The sequence below is a fragment of the Lithobates pipiens genome, unplaced genomic scaffold (genome assembly GCF_037356315.1).
Source record: "Lithobates pipiens isolate NorthernLeopardFrog02 unplaced genomic scaffold, aLitPip1_a1.2 Scaffold_11, whole genome shotgun sequence".
Lineage (NCBI taxonomy): Eukaryota > Metazoa > Chordata > Amphibia > Anura > Ranidae > Lithobates > Lithobates pipiens.
In genome coordinates, this window is record NW_027507696.1 from 18,264,828 (window position 1) to 18,284,744 (window position 19,917).

Genomic DNA, 19,917 nt, shown 5'->3' on the forward strand with positions numbered 1-19,917 from the left:
GCAGGTAGTGTCCTACTGGTAGGATAAGCGGGTAAATACAAAAAAAAAAAAAATGAAAAAAACACTAATGCATCCACCACATCTGAGGACTGGCAAGCTACAGTGCCTTGAAAAATTATTCATTCCCGCTTGAAATTTTCCACATTTTGTCATGTTACAACCAAAAACGTAAATGTATTTTATTGTGATTTGATGTGATGGATCAACACAAAGTGGCACATAATTGTGAAGTGGAAGGAGAATGATAAATGGTTTTCAAACTTTTTTACAAATAAATATCTGAAAAGTGTACATTGTATTCAGCCCCCTTTACTCTGATACCCCTAACTAAAGTGAAGTAGAACCAATTACCTTCAGAAGTCACCTTATTAGTAAATAGTCCACCTGTGTGGCCGAAAACCAACACTGCACATCACCCTGAACACACTGTGAAACATGGTGGTGGCAGCATCATGTTGTGGGGATGCTTTTCTTCAGCAGGGATAGGGAAGCTGGTCAGAGTTGATGGGAAGATGAATGGAGCCAAATACAGGGCAATCTTAGAATAAAACCTGTTAGAGACTGCAAAAGACTTGAGACTGGGGTGGAGGTTCACCCCTTCCAGTAGAACAACGACCCTAAGCATACAGCCAGAGCTATAATCAAAGGGTTTAGATCAAAGCATATTAATGTGTTAGAATGGCCCAGCCAAAGTCCAGACCTGAATCCAATTGAGAATCTGTGGCAAGACTTGAAAACTGTTGTTCATAGATGCTCTCCATCCAATCTGACAGAGCCTGAGCTATGTAGCAAAGAAGAATGGGCAAAAATGTCACTCTCTAGATGTGCAAAGCTGGTAGAGACATACCCAAAAAGGCTTGCAGCTGTAATTGCAGCAAAAGGTGGTTCTACAAAGTATTGACTCAGGGGGGGCTGAATACAAATGTACGTCACACTTTTCACATTTATTTGTAAAAAATGGTGAAAATAATTTATCATGTTCCTTCCGGTTGGTTGTAACATGACAAAATGTGGAAATGTCAAGGGGTATGAATACCTTTTCAAAGCACTGTATGTGTGGAGCTGCAGCCAGACTGCCTTCAAGGTGAATTGTCTGAAACTTGTAAGCAAGAGCCATTAGGGTAGAAATCCAGGCAGGCTTTTCGTTTGCTCAATAATTCACCTAACAGTGTCAGGTTGGTCCTATTTTCAGGCATCCAAAAACATAAGATCATTTTTCAAACCAGCCTGATCAGATGACTGTCTACTCATATCTTGCATTTTTCTTATTTCTGGAGAACTTAATTACTACTCAATATTTTGGCTACACCACTTATATAGTTAACTTGTTTGTAAATGTCTGCACTTATATTAAATGAATTGTGTATTGGCTGTTTTTGCAGGCTGGGGAGAGCGTTCGCGATGATGCTGTCTCACACCTTATCCAGCTGATCAGCGGATCCTCAGAGCTTCATGGATACATAGTTCAAAGGCTTTACAAATCAATTAGGAATGACATTGTCCAGGTATCATGAACAAGACACTAGTACAGATTGTAGAAGCAGAACAGATAGAAGGGTAGCTAGAGACTAAAGCCTGGTACACAAAAAACTGTCAGCTCCGATCTGAGCCGATGTACTAACTATGCAAAGTTAGTATAGCGATCTCCCCTGTGGAGCAGTTGTGATCTGACAGGGGGACAACCCTCCCGCCAGAACACTCCCATCAGCGTTCCCCACCATTGTCTGAGATTGCTGATCGTGAGTTGGTCAGCTGCTGGTTTTCCAGCATGCTTGTCCGACAGAATGGCATATAGGCCGAATGTTGGCTGTTTTTTTTTTTTAACCAGCTGATGTCTCCTGACATTCAGCCCATGTGTACTAAGCTTTGAGCTGTCCATAGATGGATCTAATCTTGGCTGGTTCAGCAGGGACTGGCTGAAATTGGATCCATCTATGAGCAGACTGATTGTACCCAAGTTGACCCATTGATCGACTTGGGTACAACCAGCATGTTGAATTTTTAGCATGCAATTACTGTCTACAGCTATAGCCTGTTCTCTTGGCAGGGATCGCTCCCCGATGGTAAAACACAATAGCTCCCTGAAAAGGGGATTCCTCCATCAACACTAACTGTTGATGGGGGAATCAAGAGATTTTCTTTTCTGCAACCCACGGTAATCTATTGCTTGCCTTAGGCTGGCCATATATTGATAATTTTTTTGTTGGTCGACCAGCTGTTTGAATGTAAAAAAAATGACCCGATTTCCCCATCCACACATTTGATTTGGATGGGGAAAGCACTCGCGCTGTGCCATTGTGTTGTGACGGCAGGAAGACTTTCCCACTGTCAGAACAAACCGATCTGTGTTGACAACTATAGCCTGCAGCATTGATTGTTTGGGAGAAACCTGACAGGCTGCACATAGGCCACCACATGATCAGCAGCAGACCTATAAGCAAATAAACACTATTAGCCCTGCTTTTATGGCTATCATGCTTGAGAATAGTGTCTACTTATACTGTTATTTGGTCAGAGTCACCTGTGGAATGCTGTGTTCCTCTCATACACTACCTATTGATTACCTGGTCCTTATTACAAGTCAATATTTAAAAAAGTGACACCATGGGGCTACACAATTTAGAGTGCACTCGCAATTGTGAATGCACCTGTTCAGAAATTAGATGCAAGAATTCCAGCAGAGGTTCCTGCAATTAGCTACGAGAGGCTTCTCCATTGAAAGCATTGGGAGGCTGGCCGGCTTCCACAAGTAATTGTGACCACTCAGCCCTGGGTGTAAGTAGTCTGCTTCCAGGGCCGATCACTCGCATGTAATCGCTGCATGACCAATTACATGCAAGTGGGCGGGATTAGCTGTTGGAGATAGCAGCCTCCCATTGCTTTCAATGGAGCTGCCTCTCACAGCTTGTCGCTGGTGTTCTGGCATCTAATCACTGAGCAGGTCCATTAGTGTGAATTCTCTTATTGAGAGATTCAAACACCTTGCAGAGGCACATGAAGGGAAAAGGGAGTATTTGACCTATCTCCAAATATAGGATCCTAATAATAAAACTACATGTATTCAGTGATGAACATCTAATATGTATCTGTATGTTTAGATCAAATCACTGAAAAGATTTGCCTCTGTTCTCTGTACAGTCATATTTGCTAATGCTATGTTACTTACACAGTTTTAGAGCTCGTAAAATATAATTTCTGACAGTGCTCTGTTCTCTTTACAGCAACCATTAGTTCAGGTGGCATCATGGTGCATTGGAGAATATGGAGATCTCCTACTGCATGGAGTTTGTGACGAGGAGGAACCTATACAAGTGAGACATCAGACAAGAAGAAGCTAATATGCAATTATTTCAAAATGATATGCTAGGTTATTTAGTAAAGTGGTGATGAAAAACAAGGAGCTGTAATCCTCAGCTTCCTGTAAAATATCAGTTTGCCAGCGTTAGAACAGTGAAAATTGATTTGAATTGGTTGATTTACTGTAATTTGAAAATTGCCCTTGTCTTAAAAAAATAACACCCACACAGTCTTGTGTTACATGTATACATAAGAATAAGCTTATTTAATGCTAAGCAACCTTTGAGCTAGGGGAGTTCATGCAATTTTATAGTGAATGCAGCAATACATTGCATTAGATAACCCTTAGATGGGAACTTAAAGCCGTATTAAAGTGTCTCTAAAGGCTGTAGGGGTTTGTCTGTGTTGATGGGGGAATCAAATACATTTCTTTCCTGCAACTCATAGTTGCAGGAAACAAATTTGCTCTGTGTATGGTTGACCCAAGTATAACTCAGTCAGGTCAGGGATCCCTTTAAGAGCAGTTGTTGAGCCTCAGTCAAGTAACTCAGCCTAGGCCAGTGATGGCGAACCTTGGCACCCCAGATGTTTTGGAACTACATTTCCCATGATGCTTATCAACACTACAGAGTGTGTGAGCATCATGGGAAATGTAGTTCCAAAACATCTGGGGTGCCAAGGTTCGCCATCACTGGCCTAGGCTGAGATGATGGCATCTGTTTGTTGCAGGCAGGAGAAAAGATTTCCTCAGGCTAGGTTCACACCACTGTGATAACATTTTGATCCTACTAACAGTGTGGTTATGTGGTTATGTAGTACCACTTGGATGCAACTTTGAAAATAAATGCATATTTTATGGGGCTAAAGTCATGCTGGAATCGCACCAAAGTAGTACAGGAGCCTTTTCCAAATTTGCTCTGTGCTGAGTCACATTGTAAATTTATACCCTTGTCATGTGATTCTGTGCAACTCAATTCACAACTGAAATCGCATTAGTGTGAACCAGGCTCAGTCTCCTCTCTGTTTGTGATTAGACTGCAACACTGAAACTTTGTAGCTATACTGTGAGAAGCAGCAACTGGGGCTGATCTGTGTCAGACCGTTATGAACACAGCCAAGAAGAGCACAGATACCAAGATTTTAAAAAAAGTTGTCATCTCTGAAACAGCACATTAGTCCAGGAATTAGTTGCTTACCCTGGACTATTTTTATTCAAAGATGGTTTCTTACTAAAGCTAAAAAAAAAGTAAAAAAAAAAAACAGGTGAAGGCATTTTCAGGGCAAGTACTGTGATTTGTGTGAGAGGTCATAAATACCTGTAAGCCCTTGTACACACGGACATTCCGGAAACAAAATCCATTGGATTTTGTCTGACAAACTTTGTCCAAGACTGGTGTTGCAAAAAAAGTCCGGTCATGTGTACGCGGCATTAGTTACATATTACTGACCATCAAAAAAATATTTCTGATACTAGGTCTACTTTATTGGCCATAAAGAGTTGCATAAAAGTACAAGCAACATAACATGATTGAAATTAATGGGTAAAACATCTACATATATAATCAAACCTATTATTATTATATTTATAAGACAGAATTAGGGCATTCAGGATGTTGTCCAGAAATCAAACCCAGAAATGAATAAAAGAAGAAAAACCTCAAAATGGGATTTTTAAGGCAATTTGGAAAAGAAAAATATAGAAAAATTATATATAAAAAATATATGATTTTATTAATACACAAAAATTCATAAAATTCTTATGGAACGGACCACAAGAAGAACATTTTATATACATGTATTTGAAATAATATTATAGTATAGTATAGTATATATATATATATATATATATATATATATATATATATATATATATATATATATATATATATATGTTCTTCTTGTGGTCCGTTCCATAAGAATTTTATGAATTTTTGTGTATTAATATACAATTCATATATTTTTTATATATATTTATTTTCCAAATTGCCTTAAAAATCCCATTTTGAGGTTTTTCTTCTTTAATTTGTAAGGGATGATGGCAATTTACATGCCAAAATATGGGAGTGTCTATTAATTTTCTAAACCCAGAAATGAATATATATTAATTTTCACAGGTAACAGAAGATGATGTTCTCGATGTTCTTGAAGGAGTACTACAGTCCCACATTTCCCTACCAAGTACACGAGCGTATACACTGACTGCAATCATGAAGCTGAGCACACGTTTTCAAAATAGTGTGAAGTAGGTTATACTATTTACTTTGTGCAAGCATGTATACATGTATATGTTTTTCAAGTAAACCTTTCACAAGGGAAATAGGGGAGCTGCCATTGCTAACCTCCTCCTGAAAAAAACAAATCTCCTGGCTGTTAGGCAGAATCCCTAGCAATAAAATGTTTTGAGTCACTAATCCAGAAAAAGCATACAGATCAGGAAGGTCTAAGAAAAGTCTGAAGTCCTTATCTGTATAATTCTTCCATGCACCTAATTTAAGATGAATTTCCACTTTTGTTTCACAAAGAATTTATAACATTTTTAGAAGCTTTTTAGCAGAGCAATGCGTAGGAAACATAGATGAGAAACAGAAAGCAACAGGGTGCACCAAGGTGCTGTATTTCCATTTGTGCATTACAATTTGAGAAAACCCCAGTATGTATTGTTATGTGTTCCCATGTACACAGCATGCCTAAAAATGTTTTTTTTAAATATTTCTTAACTTTTAAATATATCCCGAGACAACATGTCATGGCTGACTGCAAATTTGTTTTTGAACAGTGTTAAGGAAGCCATACACTATATACGTTGCTGGAAAGAAAATTGCTTAATTTCCCCATCAACACAGTCAGTGTTGATAGGGGAATCCCTCCTGCTGCGGTATTGTATTCTGACAGCGACAGGTTTCTTAGCCCTCAGAATACAATGATCACTGCCAGCAGCTATAGCCAGAAAAACTGTGGCTGGTCGTACTGAAGTGGATCAATGGATCGACTTCAGTAAAACCAGCCTGCCCATAGATGGATAGAAATTCAACTGCATTTCGATCCATCTATGGCTGGCCTTATGCCATATGCTTATGTATGGACAGGTTGAATGTACCCAAGTTGATCGATTCATCAACTTTGGTACAACCAGCTTGCTGGATTATACAAGCATTATTGCAAGCGGCTGTTATAGCCGCTAGCAATAATCACTGTGCTGTGTTCTCCCGGCAGGGGCTGGCTTCCCCCACCCCAAACCCCCCCCCCATACAATGGCTCAGTGGGAGGGATTCCCCTGTAAATACTGTCTGTGTTGATGGGGAAATCAAGCACATTTTTTTCCTGCAACCCACAAATTAACACCATGTATGGCCGTCCTTAAGCTGGATTCACACCTATGCATTTTTAGTGCTTTTTGCATTTTGCAGATTTGCACTACAGAACGAGTTCCATAGGAAACCATGTTAAAACGACTGTAGTGCAAATCTGCAAAATGCAAAAAGCACCAAAAATGCATAGGTGTGAATCCAGCCTTAGGCTTCATGTACATGGGACGTTGTTTAACCTCCCCTGAATGATTTGACTTGACAGCTAGAAACTGGCATCTAAAAACGTCCATTTAGCCGTGTTTACATGACACGTTTAGACGCGTTTGTGTCTAGAATCGTTTGTAAAAAATTTTTTTTTTGTTAAAATGAAAAACGTCTGTGAACGAAATTCTGCTAAATGTGAGTTACTGCGTTTAGCAGCATTTACAACTGTTACAGGCATTTGGCATTTCAAATGCCTCTGAACATCCATCTGAACCCATTTTTTGCATTCCAAAAGAGGCTTCTAAACTGCCAGGAAACTACTATAAACGACCCTGTGTGCATGTACTGATAAGATAACATAGAGGAGAGTTCAGGGGCAGTTGAAAAAACGTCCAACTGCTCTTAAAGGTCCATTTACCAGCAGCAGTGTACATGAGACCTAAGGAGCAGGACCCTCCTATTCCTACTATATTGTACTGTCTACCCTCAAGTTCTAAAGCGATGCGTAAACTGTTGGCACCATATAAATCCTGTATAATAATAATAATAATAATAATAATAATAATAAATAATATGATAGTTTCCTTTAAAAACAAAAAAAAAATGCATTTATAAGGAGCCACGGGTTCAAAAAAGATATCAATAAAGCCAAACCTCAGACCAGACTTCAACTTGTCCTTTGGAAGTCAGCCTCTCTGCAATTCTATATACGCATCATCTCCAGAACCTAGAGAATAATGGCCCACAAGGGACAGACACAAGCTGTTGTTCGCTGTGATCTGGGCTCAATACATAGGCAGCATTGCAGATCCAACACTTTCCAAGGTAAAATGAGGGTATTGAAGAAGCAGGTTTTTAAAAGTGCAGATATCTTTATGGTTATGTCTAGTATGAATAAAACATAAAACATCTAGAGATGCTATTTGTATTCACACTTGTCTTCTCTCCTGCAGCCGCATACGTCGTGTGGTGTCTATATATGGTTGCTGCCATGATGTGGAATTACAGCAGAGAGCTGTAGAATACAACGCGTTGTTTAAGAAATATGATCACATGAGGTACCATTAGCAGAGCACTGGTTATTGCGAGACACTGTCTGGAACATAAATGACTAGCTCTAAACACATCCTTAAAATTGTGCTACCCTCTACTACTTTTATAAATAAAGGATAGAAGAAACAATTAGACAGATATTAGGTCAGCTATGGTGTATGAATTGTAACAGGAATTCAGGACAAAGGATAAGCTTGTATCATTTTCAGCCTGAGATTTTTCGGTAAAAGATAATACAAGTTTTGTGTGTGTGTTGGATATAATCATCACAACCAACCTTTAAAGCTCAACTCCAGGCAGATACTATATAAATACACTTTTCATTCATTAATACATCATTAAAATGTTTGATTTTTATTGCAAGCAGTGTAAAAACATGACTTTGACATGGCGTTATGAATTTTGCAGTCTTTTTATAGCAAAGCTCAGACTGAGTTTGGGGGAAGCAGCCCAAAGAGCCATTTGAGTGTGCTGCAGTTCAAGCAGCAAGCTGAAAATAGGAGAGAGTAAAGCCGGCCATAGACAGTTCGAATCTCAGCCAGTTCAGTAGGAACCAGCTGAAATTTGAAGCATGTGTGGGCAGGCTGAATGAACCAAGTTGATTGATCAATCGACTTGGGTGCAACCAGTTGCCAGATTTTACATATGATTATCGCTAGCGGCTGCTATAGGATTCCCCGTCAGCACTGTTTGTATTGATGGGGAAACCGAGAAAATGTATTTCCTGCAACCCATTGTTGTAGCAAAGAAATTCGCACCCTCTATGGCCGGCCTTGAGTTCAGCTCGACAATCAGCTGCTTCTCTTTTCACTCTCCGGTCAAAAGGTTAGATGGGTACAAGACCTGTTGGTGTTATTCAACTGCAGAAAAATCTACCCTGCCAGACAGGGCTGTGTAAATCTCAGCAATGGATGGGCAGAAATGCAAACCAGCTGCTTTTATATGTATTTAATTTGTGTATGTAGCTGCCTGGAATTCAACTTTAGGTTAAACCTCTCAGTTGATGCTTTGCCATAAATTACACATTAACATTCACTAGTGAGGCTTATGTGGGCAAGTCTTACGGTTGATAGACCTTTTTACTGCTCCCCAATGGCATCCAAAAGAGCCAATAAATAGGCAGCAAGCTTTATAGAGGGACCCGATATGCCTATACCCCTTGCCTTGTTAGCACTACAGCCATTCAATCTGTGCTCTACCGCTGCATATTTCCGGGATCTTTTATCTAGCTCTGGGGAGCAGTAAATGGTCTCTAAACAGTAAGGGTCTGTTTACACCAGTATGCTGATTAAAGGCAACCTATTCAAATGAATAGGATGGCAATGAACTGAAAAATAGCCCCACTGCATTTTTTTCAGGATGGCGCACACCACAGTGCAAGTGTGGTGTTGGCAAGGCAGGTCAAAGTGCCATTGGGGTGAATTTTCTGAAAGGTAAATAGACTGTGCACTTTGCAAGTTCAGGTGCACTCTGCAAGTACAGTTACTCAAGAACTTAGTAAATGAGGAGAAGCTCTGCTGACTTCCATCATGCAGTGGCAGCCCGTCCATTAGGAGCGTTCGGGTGCCGCCCCCTCTCTCCTCTCCACCCCTTATATGCACTGAATAGTTTCATATATAGGGTGAATCTATCCACGGCCGCCACTGCCGCCCCCTATTCATGTGTCTGGCCCCTTTCCGGCTAGGTTTTTTTAAGTACCTGATTAGAGCCATAGGCTCTAATAAGCTTCAAAATAGCATGAGCTTGGGTTGCACAGGATGCGTCTGGAGCCCACCCAGGTGTGTCAACACTGATCCTCCTCCCGGGCAATTGGGAAGCAGGTATGAAACCCGTATCCCGATTGGCCAAAACATCAGGCGATCCTATTGGACACCTACAGCCAGGAGGAGCATAGAGGAGATGCACAGCGGAGTGGACTCCAGAAGATGGCCTCAGCAGCTCCTACCTCTGCTCTCACCACCCGCATCCGCAGTAAGGACAGCGGGTGGTGGAGGGGAGGTGTTAGCGACGCGCGGGGGGGAGCTGGCAGCTGTGCTAGTGCCACTCCACCAGCATGGGGCGGTTGTTTGCCGCCACTCCAAAAAAAACCACCAGACGCACCCTTCCCCAAAGCACCCCCCACATGTTGAGGGCACGCGGCCTGGTACGGCTCGGGGGGGGGGGGGGGGGGGAAGGCTCGCTCGAGCAGCTTTCATCAAAGTTAAATATTGCCCTTGCTCCCTGGAAAACTTCTAATGCCGCGTACACACGAGCGGAATTTCCATCAGAAAAATCTTGGATGGATTTTCCGATGGAATTCCGCTCAAGCTTGGCTTGCATACACACGGTCACACAAGAACGCAGTGACGTACAACAATACGACGAGCCGCGAAAATTAAGTTCAATGCTTCCAAGCATGCGTTGAATTGTTTCCGAGCATGTGTAGGAATTTTGCGCATCGGAATTGGTACAGACAATCGGAATTTCTGATCTGAACTTTTTCCGACCGAAAAATTGAGAACATGCTCTCAATCTTTTACTGACTGAAATTCGGCCAGCAAAAGTCCAAAGGAGCATACACACTGTCGTATTTTTCGATGAAAAGCTCTGATCAGCGTTTTGCTGGCCGAAATTCCGATCGGTTGTACGCAGCATAAGATGTTGTTATGAGACGCCCAACTGTTACTGTTCACCTTTAGGCTTCATGCACATGAGACGCAGATGCAAACGCTGCTGGACACATGTTAAAACCGGCGTTTAGAAACGCGCGATTTTTACCGCGATTTAGCGGCATTTTACCGCGTTTTACCGCGTTTGCGTCTAGAAGCGTTTAGTTAAGCTAACATCATAGACCCTCCCCAGCTCAAAAATTAACTATTTCAGCAATTTTGTGAGACCAGAGTGAGTAGCAGCAGCTGTGAGAGCTGCAGTGTACTTGTATTTAGCGTGTCACTTGCCACGGCACCTGCCACAAGTTGTGGATTGTCCACTTGCCACGTGACTTGCCACATCAGCTGCCACGTCACTTGCCATGTCATCTGCCACAAGTTGTGGATTGTCCAACTGCCACGTCACCTGCCACAAGTTGTGGATTGTCCACTTGCCACGTGACTTGCCACATCACCTGTCACGTCACTTGCCACGTCACCTGCCACAAGTTTTGGATTGTCCACTTGCCACGTCACTTGCCACAAGTTGGGGATTGTCCACTTGCCACATCACCTGCCACGTCACCTGTCACAAGTTGTGGATTGTCCACTTGCCACATCACTTGCCACCTGCCATGTCAATTGCCACAAGCTGTGGATTGTCCACTTGCCACGTCACTTGCCACGTCACCTGCCATGTCACTTGCCACGTCACCTGCCACAAGTTTTGGATTGTCCACTTGCCACGTCACTTGCCACGTCAGCTGCCACGTCACTTGCCACAAGATGTGGATTGTCCACTTGTCACATCACCTGCCACATCACTTGCCACATCACCTGCCACGTCACCTGCCACAAGTTGTGGATTGTCCACTTGCCACGTCACTTGCCACATCACCTGCCATGTCAATTGCCACAAGCTGTGGATTGTCCACTTGCCACGTCACCTGCCACATCACTTGCCACGTCACCTGCCACAAGTTTTGGATTGTCCACTTGCCACGTCACTTGCCACGTCAGCTGCCACGTCACTTGCCACAAGATGTGGATTGTCCACTTGTCACATCACCTGCCACATCACTTGCCACATCACCTGCCACGTCACCTGCCACAAGTTGTGGATTGTCCACTTGCCACGTCACTTGCCACATCACCTGCCACGTCACTTGCCGCGAGATGTGGATTGTCCACTTGCCACGTCACTTGCCACGTCACCTGCCACGTCACTTGCCACGTCACCTGCCACAAGTTTTGGATTGTCCACTTGCCACGTCACTTGCCACGTCAGCTGCCATGTCACTTGCCACAAGATGTGGATTGTCCACTTGTCACATCACCTGCCACATCACTTGCCACATCACCTGCCACGTCACCTGCCACAAGTTGTGGATTGTCCACTTGCCACGTCACTTGCCACATCACCTGCCACGTCATTTGCCACGAGATGTGGATTGTCCACTTGCCACGTCACTTGCCACGTCACCTGCCACGTCACTTGCCACGTCACCTGCCACAAGTTTTGGATTGTCCACTTGCCACGTCAGCTGCCACGTCACTTGCCACAAGATGTGTATTGTCCACTTGTCACATCACCTGCCACATCACTTGCCACATCACCTGCCACGTCACCTGCCACAAGTTGTGGATTGTCCACTTGCCACGTCACTTGCCATGTCAGCTGCCACGTCACTTGCCACAAGATGTGGATTGTCCACTTGTCACATCACCTGCCACATCACCTGCCACGTCACCTACCACAAGTTGTGGATTGTCCACTTGCCACGTCACTTGCCACATCACCTGCCACGTCACTTGCCACGAGATGTGGATTGTCCACTTGCCACGTCACTTGCCACGTCACCTGCCACATCACTTGCCACGTCACCTGCCACAAGTTTTGGATTGTCCACTTGCAACGTCACTTGCCACGTCAGCTGCCATGTCACTTGCCACAAGATGTGGATTGTCCACTTGTCACATCACCTGCCACATCACTTGCCACATCACCTGCCACGTCACCTGCCACAAGTTGTGGATTGTCCACTTGCCACATCACCTGCCACGTCACTTGCCACGAGATGTGGATTGTCCACTTGCCACGTCACTTGCCACGTCACCTGCCACGTCACTTACCACGTCACCTGCCACAAGTTTTGGATTGTCCACTTGCCACATCACTTGCCACGTCAGCTGCCACGTCACTTGCCACAAGATGTGGATTGTCCACTTGTCACATCACCTGCCACATCACTTGCCACATCACCTGCCACGTCACCTGCCACAAGTTGTGAATTGTCCACTTGCCACGTCACTTGCCACATCACCTGCCACGTCACTTGCCACAAGATGTGGATTGTCCACTTTCCACGTCACCTGCCATGCCACCTGCCACAAGTTGTGGATTGTCCACTTGCCACGTCACCAGCCACATCACCTGCCACAAGTTGTGGATTGTCCACTTGCCACACCACTTTCCACGTCACCTGCCACGTCACCTGCCACAAGATGTGGATTGTCCACTTGCCACGTCACCAGCCACAAGTTGTGGATTGTCCACTTGCCACATCACTTTCCACGTCACCTGCCACAAGTTGTGGATTGTCCACTTGCCACGTCCCTTGCCACGTCACCTGCCACAAGTGGATTGTCCACTTGCCACATCACTTGCCACATCACCTGCCACAAGTTGTGGATTGTCCACTTGCCACGTCACCTGACACAAGTTGTGGATTGTCCACTCGCCACGTCACTTGCCACATCCCCTGCCACAAGTGGATTGTCCACTTGCCACGTCACTTGCCACGTCCCCTGCCACAAGTGGATTGTCCACTTGCCACGTCACTTGCCACGTCACCTGCCACAAGTTATGGATTGTCCACTTGCCACTTCACATGCCAGTCACCTGCCACAAGTTGTTGATTTTCCACTTGCCACGTCACCTGCTAGGTCCCTTGCCGCGTCACCTGCCAGGTCACTTGCCACGTCACCTGCCACAAGTTGTGGATTGTACACTTTCCACGTCACTTGCCACTTCACGTGCCACGTCACTTGCCACAAGTTGTGGATTGTCCACTTGCCACATCACTTGCCACCTGCCATGTCACTTGCCACAAGTTGTGAATTGTCCACTTGCCACGTCACTTGCCACCTGCCATGTCACTTGCCACAAGTTGTGGATTGTCCACTTGCAATTGCAATTGTTTAAAATATTTTTCTAATGGTTTTTCATCATTTGCAATCATTTTTGAGATTTTTAATGTAAAAAAAAAGGTCACCTTTAAAAACGCATATAAACGCAAACGCGGCTAAACGCGGTAGCGGCGTTTTGCCGCGTTTTGCGGCTGAAACGTGGAAATTTTTGCTTCTGAACGCATTTTTTTGCTTCTGGAAAAACGAGATTAAACGCAACTGCATAAAAACGGAAAAAAACGAGACTGTGTGCATGGACACATAGGATAACATTGAATGAGTTCAGGGGCAGTTGAAAAAACTGTCCAACTGCATCTGAACGCGCGTTTAACTGCGTCTCGTGTGCATGAGGCCTTACTATCACAGGAGTAAGCTCTCAAATGCTGAACTCAGAGGTGCTGTATCAGGGGAGAGAAAATGCTTTTGAGGGGGTGTGAATCAGAGAAAGAGCCCCCTCTTGTGATCCCGAAGGTGAACAGTAACAGCTAGGCTTCACTTAACTATGTCTTAGAAGTTTTCCAGTCAGGCTTCCTGAGGTACATAGATGGCCTTCACCTATAGCGGTGATGGCGAACCTTGGCTCATGCACTCTGTAGTGTAGTTGAGCATCATGTAAAACGTAGTTCCAAAACATCTGGGGTGCCAAGGTTTGCCAACACTGACCTAGAGCAAGAGCAATTATTTAATTTTGGTCAAAACCCAGCTTGTTTTTATCTACAGACACTCCTTACCTGCATAGGCAGTTTTTTTTGTAAAGGTGAACAAACTCTTTACATGATACCTCTTATTACAGAAGGAATCCAACGGGAACCCAAAAGCTTTTGCATCTTTACTACCTTAAGTTAGCACATAAATGCATTTTTTTGTAAAGTTGACAGTTTTTTTTGTAAAGGTGAACCATGTCTTTAAGGTTTGTCACTAGTGCCATACTGGGACAGCTCGTCTGTGGTGTTCTTTACAATCTTTTACCCCCCCCCCCCCCCCCCCCAACACATTTTGCTAACTGATTTTTATTTTACCTCTTAATAAATCCATGTTCAGCACTATATGATTGTTACATTACTAGTGTTACTAGTTATATGTAAGGGCTGATCCTTTGTATAGCTGATTCTTTTTCTTTCCTGGTCAGGGGTGCTATCCTGGAGAAGATGCCATTACCAGAAAAGTCTAATACAGGGATTGTTGAAAGTATAATTGCTGAAAATAAAGACATAGTTGAGAATCCTCCAGAAAATAATCCATCCTCCAACGGACCAGCAAGTCATGTAAGTAGATTTGGTGTGTGAAGAACTGGGACAGTATAGCTCTGAACAACTAGAAATCAATTCTTTCTTCAGTATGATATTACATCTTGTATTTTCCCATATATTTAATGCATACAAATCTCAACTTTTAGCAAACAATTTTAGACAATAAACATACCAGTAGAAGGATTCTTATTTTCTTTCAATAAATGGCAGGTATTTTCAGCTCTTTCCAATGAGATTTGAAGATAACAGTCACATGGATAATAAAAATCCTTATCCTTATGTCAAAACTTTGTGTATTGAGCCTCATGTGTCGGTCAATCTAATGCATCCAGTTATGCCGATATGATTCAACCGATAGAAGAGGGGAAATTAAAATTATGACATGTAGTATACCACACACATTAAGACAGTTGACAGCTGGAGATAAGGTTCGTGCAGGTTTCATTGATCTAAAACTCTGCTACTGGGCAGGTGACACTGGGGGACAGAAGTGAAGGAAAGTTGAGTACAGACCACAGATGACAGTGTACTTTGTGTTGCACAATAAAATATGGGACTCCCATTATTTAAAAAAAAATTTAAGACCTGACTGTTACTGTTAAGTAGGAAAAGGGATCTTTGGACACTCATATTGTTTTCTGACACGTTCATCTTTGAAAAAAAAAAACTTTAATCATAGGGAGTAAAAAGTAATAAATATCAGTAGTTCAGGTGTGTGAAATGCTGATTTATTATTATTTTACAGGTTACTGATCTCTTGGGATTGTTGGAAAACAGCACAGACAATCTGCTGACACCTGCAATTGTAGGAACATTAACTGTGAACCAAAATGATTCTAGTGGGGGCAGCTTGTTGGATCTCCTGGATGAAACCCCAACCCCAGGTATTTACAGAAGTTTTGTACCTACTAAACCAGTCTTTGTCAGCCTGTTTACTTCAGAGGAAGCCTTTAAATTAGCATTCAGGTCTCAGAAAACGCTTGATAACATTAAATATGGGGGTCAGAGGGTAAATGCCCCTTATATTGGTGGTCAGGGAACAATGCCTCCCTTAAAGTTGTGATCAGAATGCTATCCTTACCAGCAGCTAAAAAGATCATTGATGTCATGCTACTGGCTCTGCCAAGTGGTGTTGGACCCAAAACTATGAGAGCACCTCTAGATGGGAGGTAAATCAGCCACAACTCATGGAACCCCTACTAACCTCTGGAGGAACTCGGGTTGCTCTAAAAACTTACTAGATCACAAAACTGTATAACCTTGTCAATTACAAATATTTTTCAATTGTCCAAGAGATATCCCTACAGCCTAACTCATTGTTTTTGCTATTGGATGTGACTTGTGTGTCAATTTTATCAAATGATTGAAATATAGCTATTCTTAGATATAGTAAAATGTCACCATCTATGAAGTTACTGTATACAAAGCTATAGTACTAATCAAAAAGAAAATATGAATATACACCCTCAAAGCATATAAACTAACCTTATTGGTAAAGTGCAAGGAAGTAGTGCTTGTGGTTATTCTTGGATCTAGGGACCAGGCTGAGGCTGTATAGGTGTAGTCTGGCTGCAGTGCCGCTGTCATTGGCAGCCACATGTCTCAGATTGATACACAGCCTCACAGCCGCTGTTCCTCTCCCTCTCCTCTGCCAGGATTGGGCTGTGTGAGAAGATGGAGAGGTGCAGACATTGCCACAGGACACAGGCTCCATGCTTGCAGCCACCTCTATATAAAAAAGCTCCACCCACCAACTCACCAGGAGAGAGGAAACTGTAATTGGCTACAGCCTGTCCATGGAGTCAGGAGGACAGTGTGCTGCTGGCACTTACATGGAACTATGATGACTGTAGTCCCCTGGAGGCAGCCCCTGTTTAGGAAGAACTTTGTGGGACTACAAGTCCCAGGAGAACAGTACCAGAGAGAGAGGTAGAAAAAGACAGGAAAGGTCAGTTTTTCATGTGGAGGGTGAGGGGAACTGGGCTCTGTGGAGCCCATTTCTGATACTGCTGAGTGTTGGCATCGTACCATGTTGCAGGACTGGGGCTGCACTGCTGCATCTATCCAGAGGTTGCCATTGCCAGAGGGACCTCTGCGTGTGTGCACAGGGACTGTGTTCTGGAATGGCAGGCATTAGTGATTTGCAGGAGAGGGCTTCACTCAGGATTGCTGCAACAATGATCAGAGCTGCTACCACTCTTGTACATACGGTCGGAGATTCAGACGGAATGTGTCCTATCTGACCGTTTTGTCGGATATTCCAACCGGTGTGGTCTCCATCGGACTGTTTCCGTCGGAATATCTGACGGACCAACTTTTCCAACTTGCCTGTAAAATTTTCCGACAAAATGCTCTGATCGGACATACTCCGATCATGTGTAGCCTACTCTGACGGACAAAGTGCCACACATGCTCAGATCAAATTCCTAGACCAAAGCTATTGGCTATAAGCCTGAATGTAGTCCCATCGTAACAAAATAATCACGTTATGTACAATCGGATTTTCTGACAACTTTGTCTTGTTTGTGTGTAAGCAACATCACTTCCGGACCTCTTCCGTAATTAATCCGTCAGAATTACTCCGACGGATTTGGTTGTCGGAATCTCCGACCGTGTGTACAAGGGCTTAGACCACAGGTAGCCTAAAAAACAGCTGTCTGTTTTTTTCCGATGGGTCAGTGCCAGCGGTTATAGCTGGCAGCACTGATCATTGTATTCTGATGACAGGGAAGGCTTACTGCCACTGTCAGCATATAATAGCACAGCGGGAGTGATTCCCTCATCCACCTCGAATGTGTGGATGGGGGAATCTGATCCTTTTTCATTTTTCGTTCAGTTTGAATAAAAAAAAAATGTTTAATGTAAGGGCTACAAAAGAGAAGTTGAGTTCAACTTCCTATTCTGAAATTCTCAAACAGGCATACCTGCTGTGTCCGAAGCCAATCAAATACACAGGAAGTGGTGACACAGGTACACAGAAAGCAATAACATTTAACTGAGGGTCTGACCCCAGTTCACAATAAGAAAAAAAAAACATTTAGCTGGAATTTGGTTTAAAAGAGTAGTAAAATTGAAATACATTTCCAGGAAGTTCAGTTGTGTACCTGGTGGAGCCTTACAATTTCCAGGGTCAACTAACTGCTTAATGGACAGACCTAGTGTTGTAAATTAATTGTCCAGTCAGCAGGCTAAAGAACAAGTGATTATACAGGAGACTCCATTGCTGAATCTGCCCATGTGTGAAAATTATGTATGAATAAAAGAACTTGACAGATAAACTCTAAAGCCGCGTACACACGGGCGGACTGTCTGTCCAACTTAGTCCGCCGAAACACATTTCAGCGGACAGTCCGCTCGTGTGTGGGCTTCAGCGGACTTTTTCAGCGTGCAGTCTGGCGGACTAAGTATTTCAGAATTTCTGTAATATTGTCCGTCCAACTTTGGTTTCAGCGGACAATCCGCTCGTGAGTAGGCTAGTTGGACGGACTAAGTATGGCGCATGCTCAGAAAGGATTTACACGGCGGAAGGTTGCATTGCTGTGTATTGGACGTCCTATTTCTAGTCCCGTCGTACGTGCTGTACACGTCATCGCGCAAGCTTTCAACGGACTGTTTGTTCATCGTGTGTGGTCAAGTCCGTTCATTCGAAAGTAGGACGGACTGTCCGTCGGATTGTCTGACGGACTAAGTTGGCCATACAGTCCGCCCGTGTGTACGCGGCTTAAGTGTTTTGATACATCACATCATATTGACTTGTACATTTCAAATGTGTGTTTCTTTTTACTTGGTGTTACACTCTCTCTACTTATATGCCCTTCACAGCACCTCTGCCTTCAATCGAGGTATATAATAATGGAAGCCTCCAAGTGGAATTTTCATTCCTGCGCCCATTAGCTAGTCCTACCCTTCTAATCATCAACTCGCGTGCCATCAACAACTCTTCTACCAACATTACTGACTTCCTGTTACAGGCAGCAGTGCCCAAGGTATGCTTGAATCAGTTTTACTGGATGTTTTTATGTGGGCATATTTTAACAGCTCCAAATTTCAATGTGTATATGAAGGTTTGTACCTAAAAGTGATAAGGTGCAACCTATGTGTGTGTCTTTTCCTTCAATTTTTGTGAGTATTAAAAATACACCTTTATATTAACATATCTATATAATTAAGGGTCTGTTCACTCAAAGGTCCTACTCAAAAAAAGCAAGCTATTGGGAAACAGTGGGGGAGATTTACTAAAACTGGTGCACACAGAATCTGGTGCAGCTGTGCATAGTAATCAATCAGTTTCTGGGTTTTAGCTCACGTTCACACTGAACACAGCTTTGAAATCGTGCAAGTTCATCTGAACTCGCAAAATTTCAAAGCAGCATTTCAGTCTGACTTCATGGGCGATTTGGAAGACATCTGTGTGGGCTCATGCATAGATATCTATTGAAATCGCCCTCCGAAGTTGCCAAGAGTAGTGCAGGAACTACTAAAGTCGGCGTCACACCGGTTGCAATAGGCTCCCATTTGACATGCGATTTGACCTGTCAACGCCAATGTGAACAGGGGCTCATTATCAATGCTTAATTGAACAAGTTGAAGTTAGAAGCTGATTGGCTACCATGCACAGCTGCACCAAATTCTAAGTGCACCAGTTTCAGTATCTTCATAATGAAACAAAGTAAGTGTTTTTGCATTTGTGTTCTTACCTTCCTTCCTGATCAGCAAATTATATCAATACATTTGAGTTACCATTTACAATGGATTCTTAAATTTTGGATTAGTGAAATATAAATAATATTTGGAAAGTAAGTAATATTGGCATCTATCATATTTGGAGTATAGTATTACTGCTTTTGTCACGTTTGAAACTGTTACATGAATTATTGCATAGCTGTCAAAGAATACTAAAAAATGGTGGGCATAAGGATAACCTTACACAAGATAGATTTTAATTCTGTTATTAGGATGTCATACTATAGCTGAACTACAGACAGCTAT

At 43.1% G+C, this 19,917-nt stretch overlaps 1 protein-coding gene across 2 annotated transcripts in view; it reads left to right on the top strand.

Annotated features, from left to right (window-relative positions):
• The window catches only part of AP1G2 (adaptor related protein complex 1 subunit gamma 2), a 50,615-nt gene that overhangs the window by 28,624 nt on the left and 2,074 nt on the right, over window positions 1-19,917 (top strand). For both annotated transcript variants that reach the window (XM_077469172.1, XM_077469163.1), the window contains exons 14-20: window positions 1,383-1,505; window positions 3,222-3,311; window positions 5,412-5,539; window positions 7,763-7,867; window positions 14,808-14,943; window positions 15,674-15,812; window positions 18,751-18,914. In XM_077469172.1, the coding sequence (XP_077325298.1) occupies window positions 1,383-1,505; window positions 3,222-3,311; window positions 5,412-5,539; window positions 7,763-7,867; window positions 14,808-14,943; window positions 15,674-15,812; window positions 18,751-18,914 (885 nt within the window). The remainder of the gene's footprint in view (window positions 1-1,382; window positions 1,506-3,221; window positions 3,312-5,411; window positions 5,540-7,762; window positions 7,868-14,807; window positions 14,944-15,673; window positions 15,813-18,750; window positions 18,915-19,917) is intronic.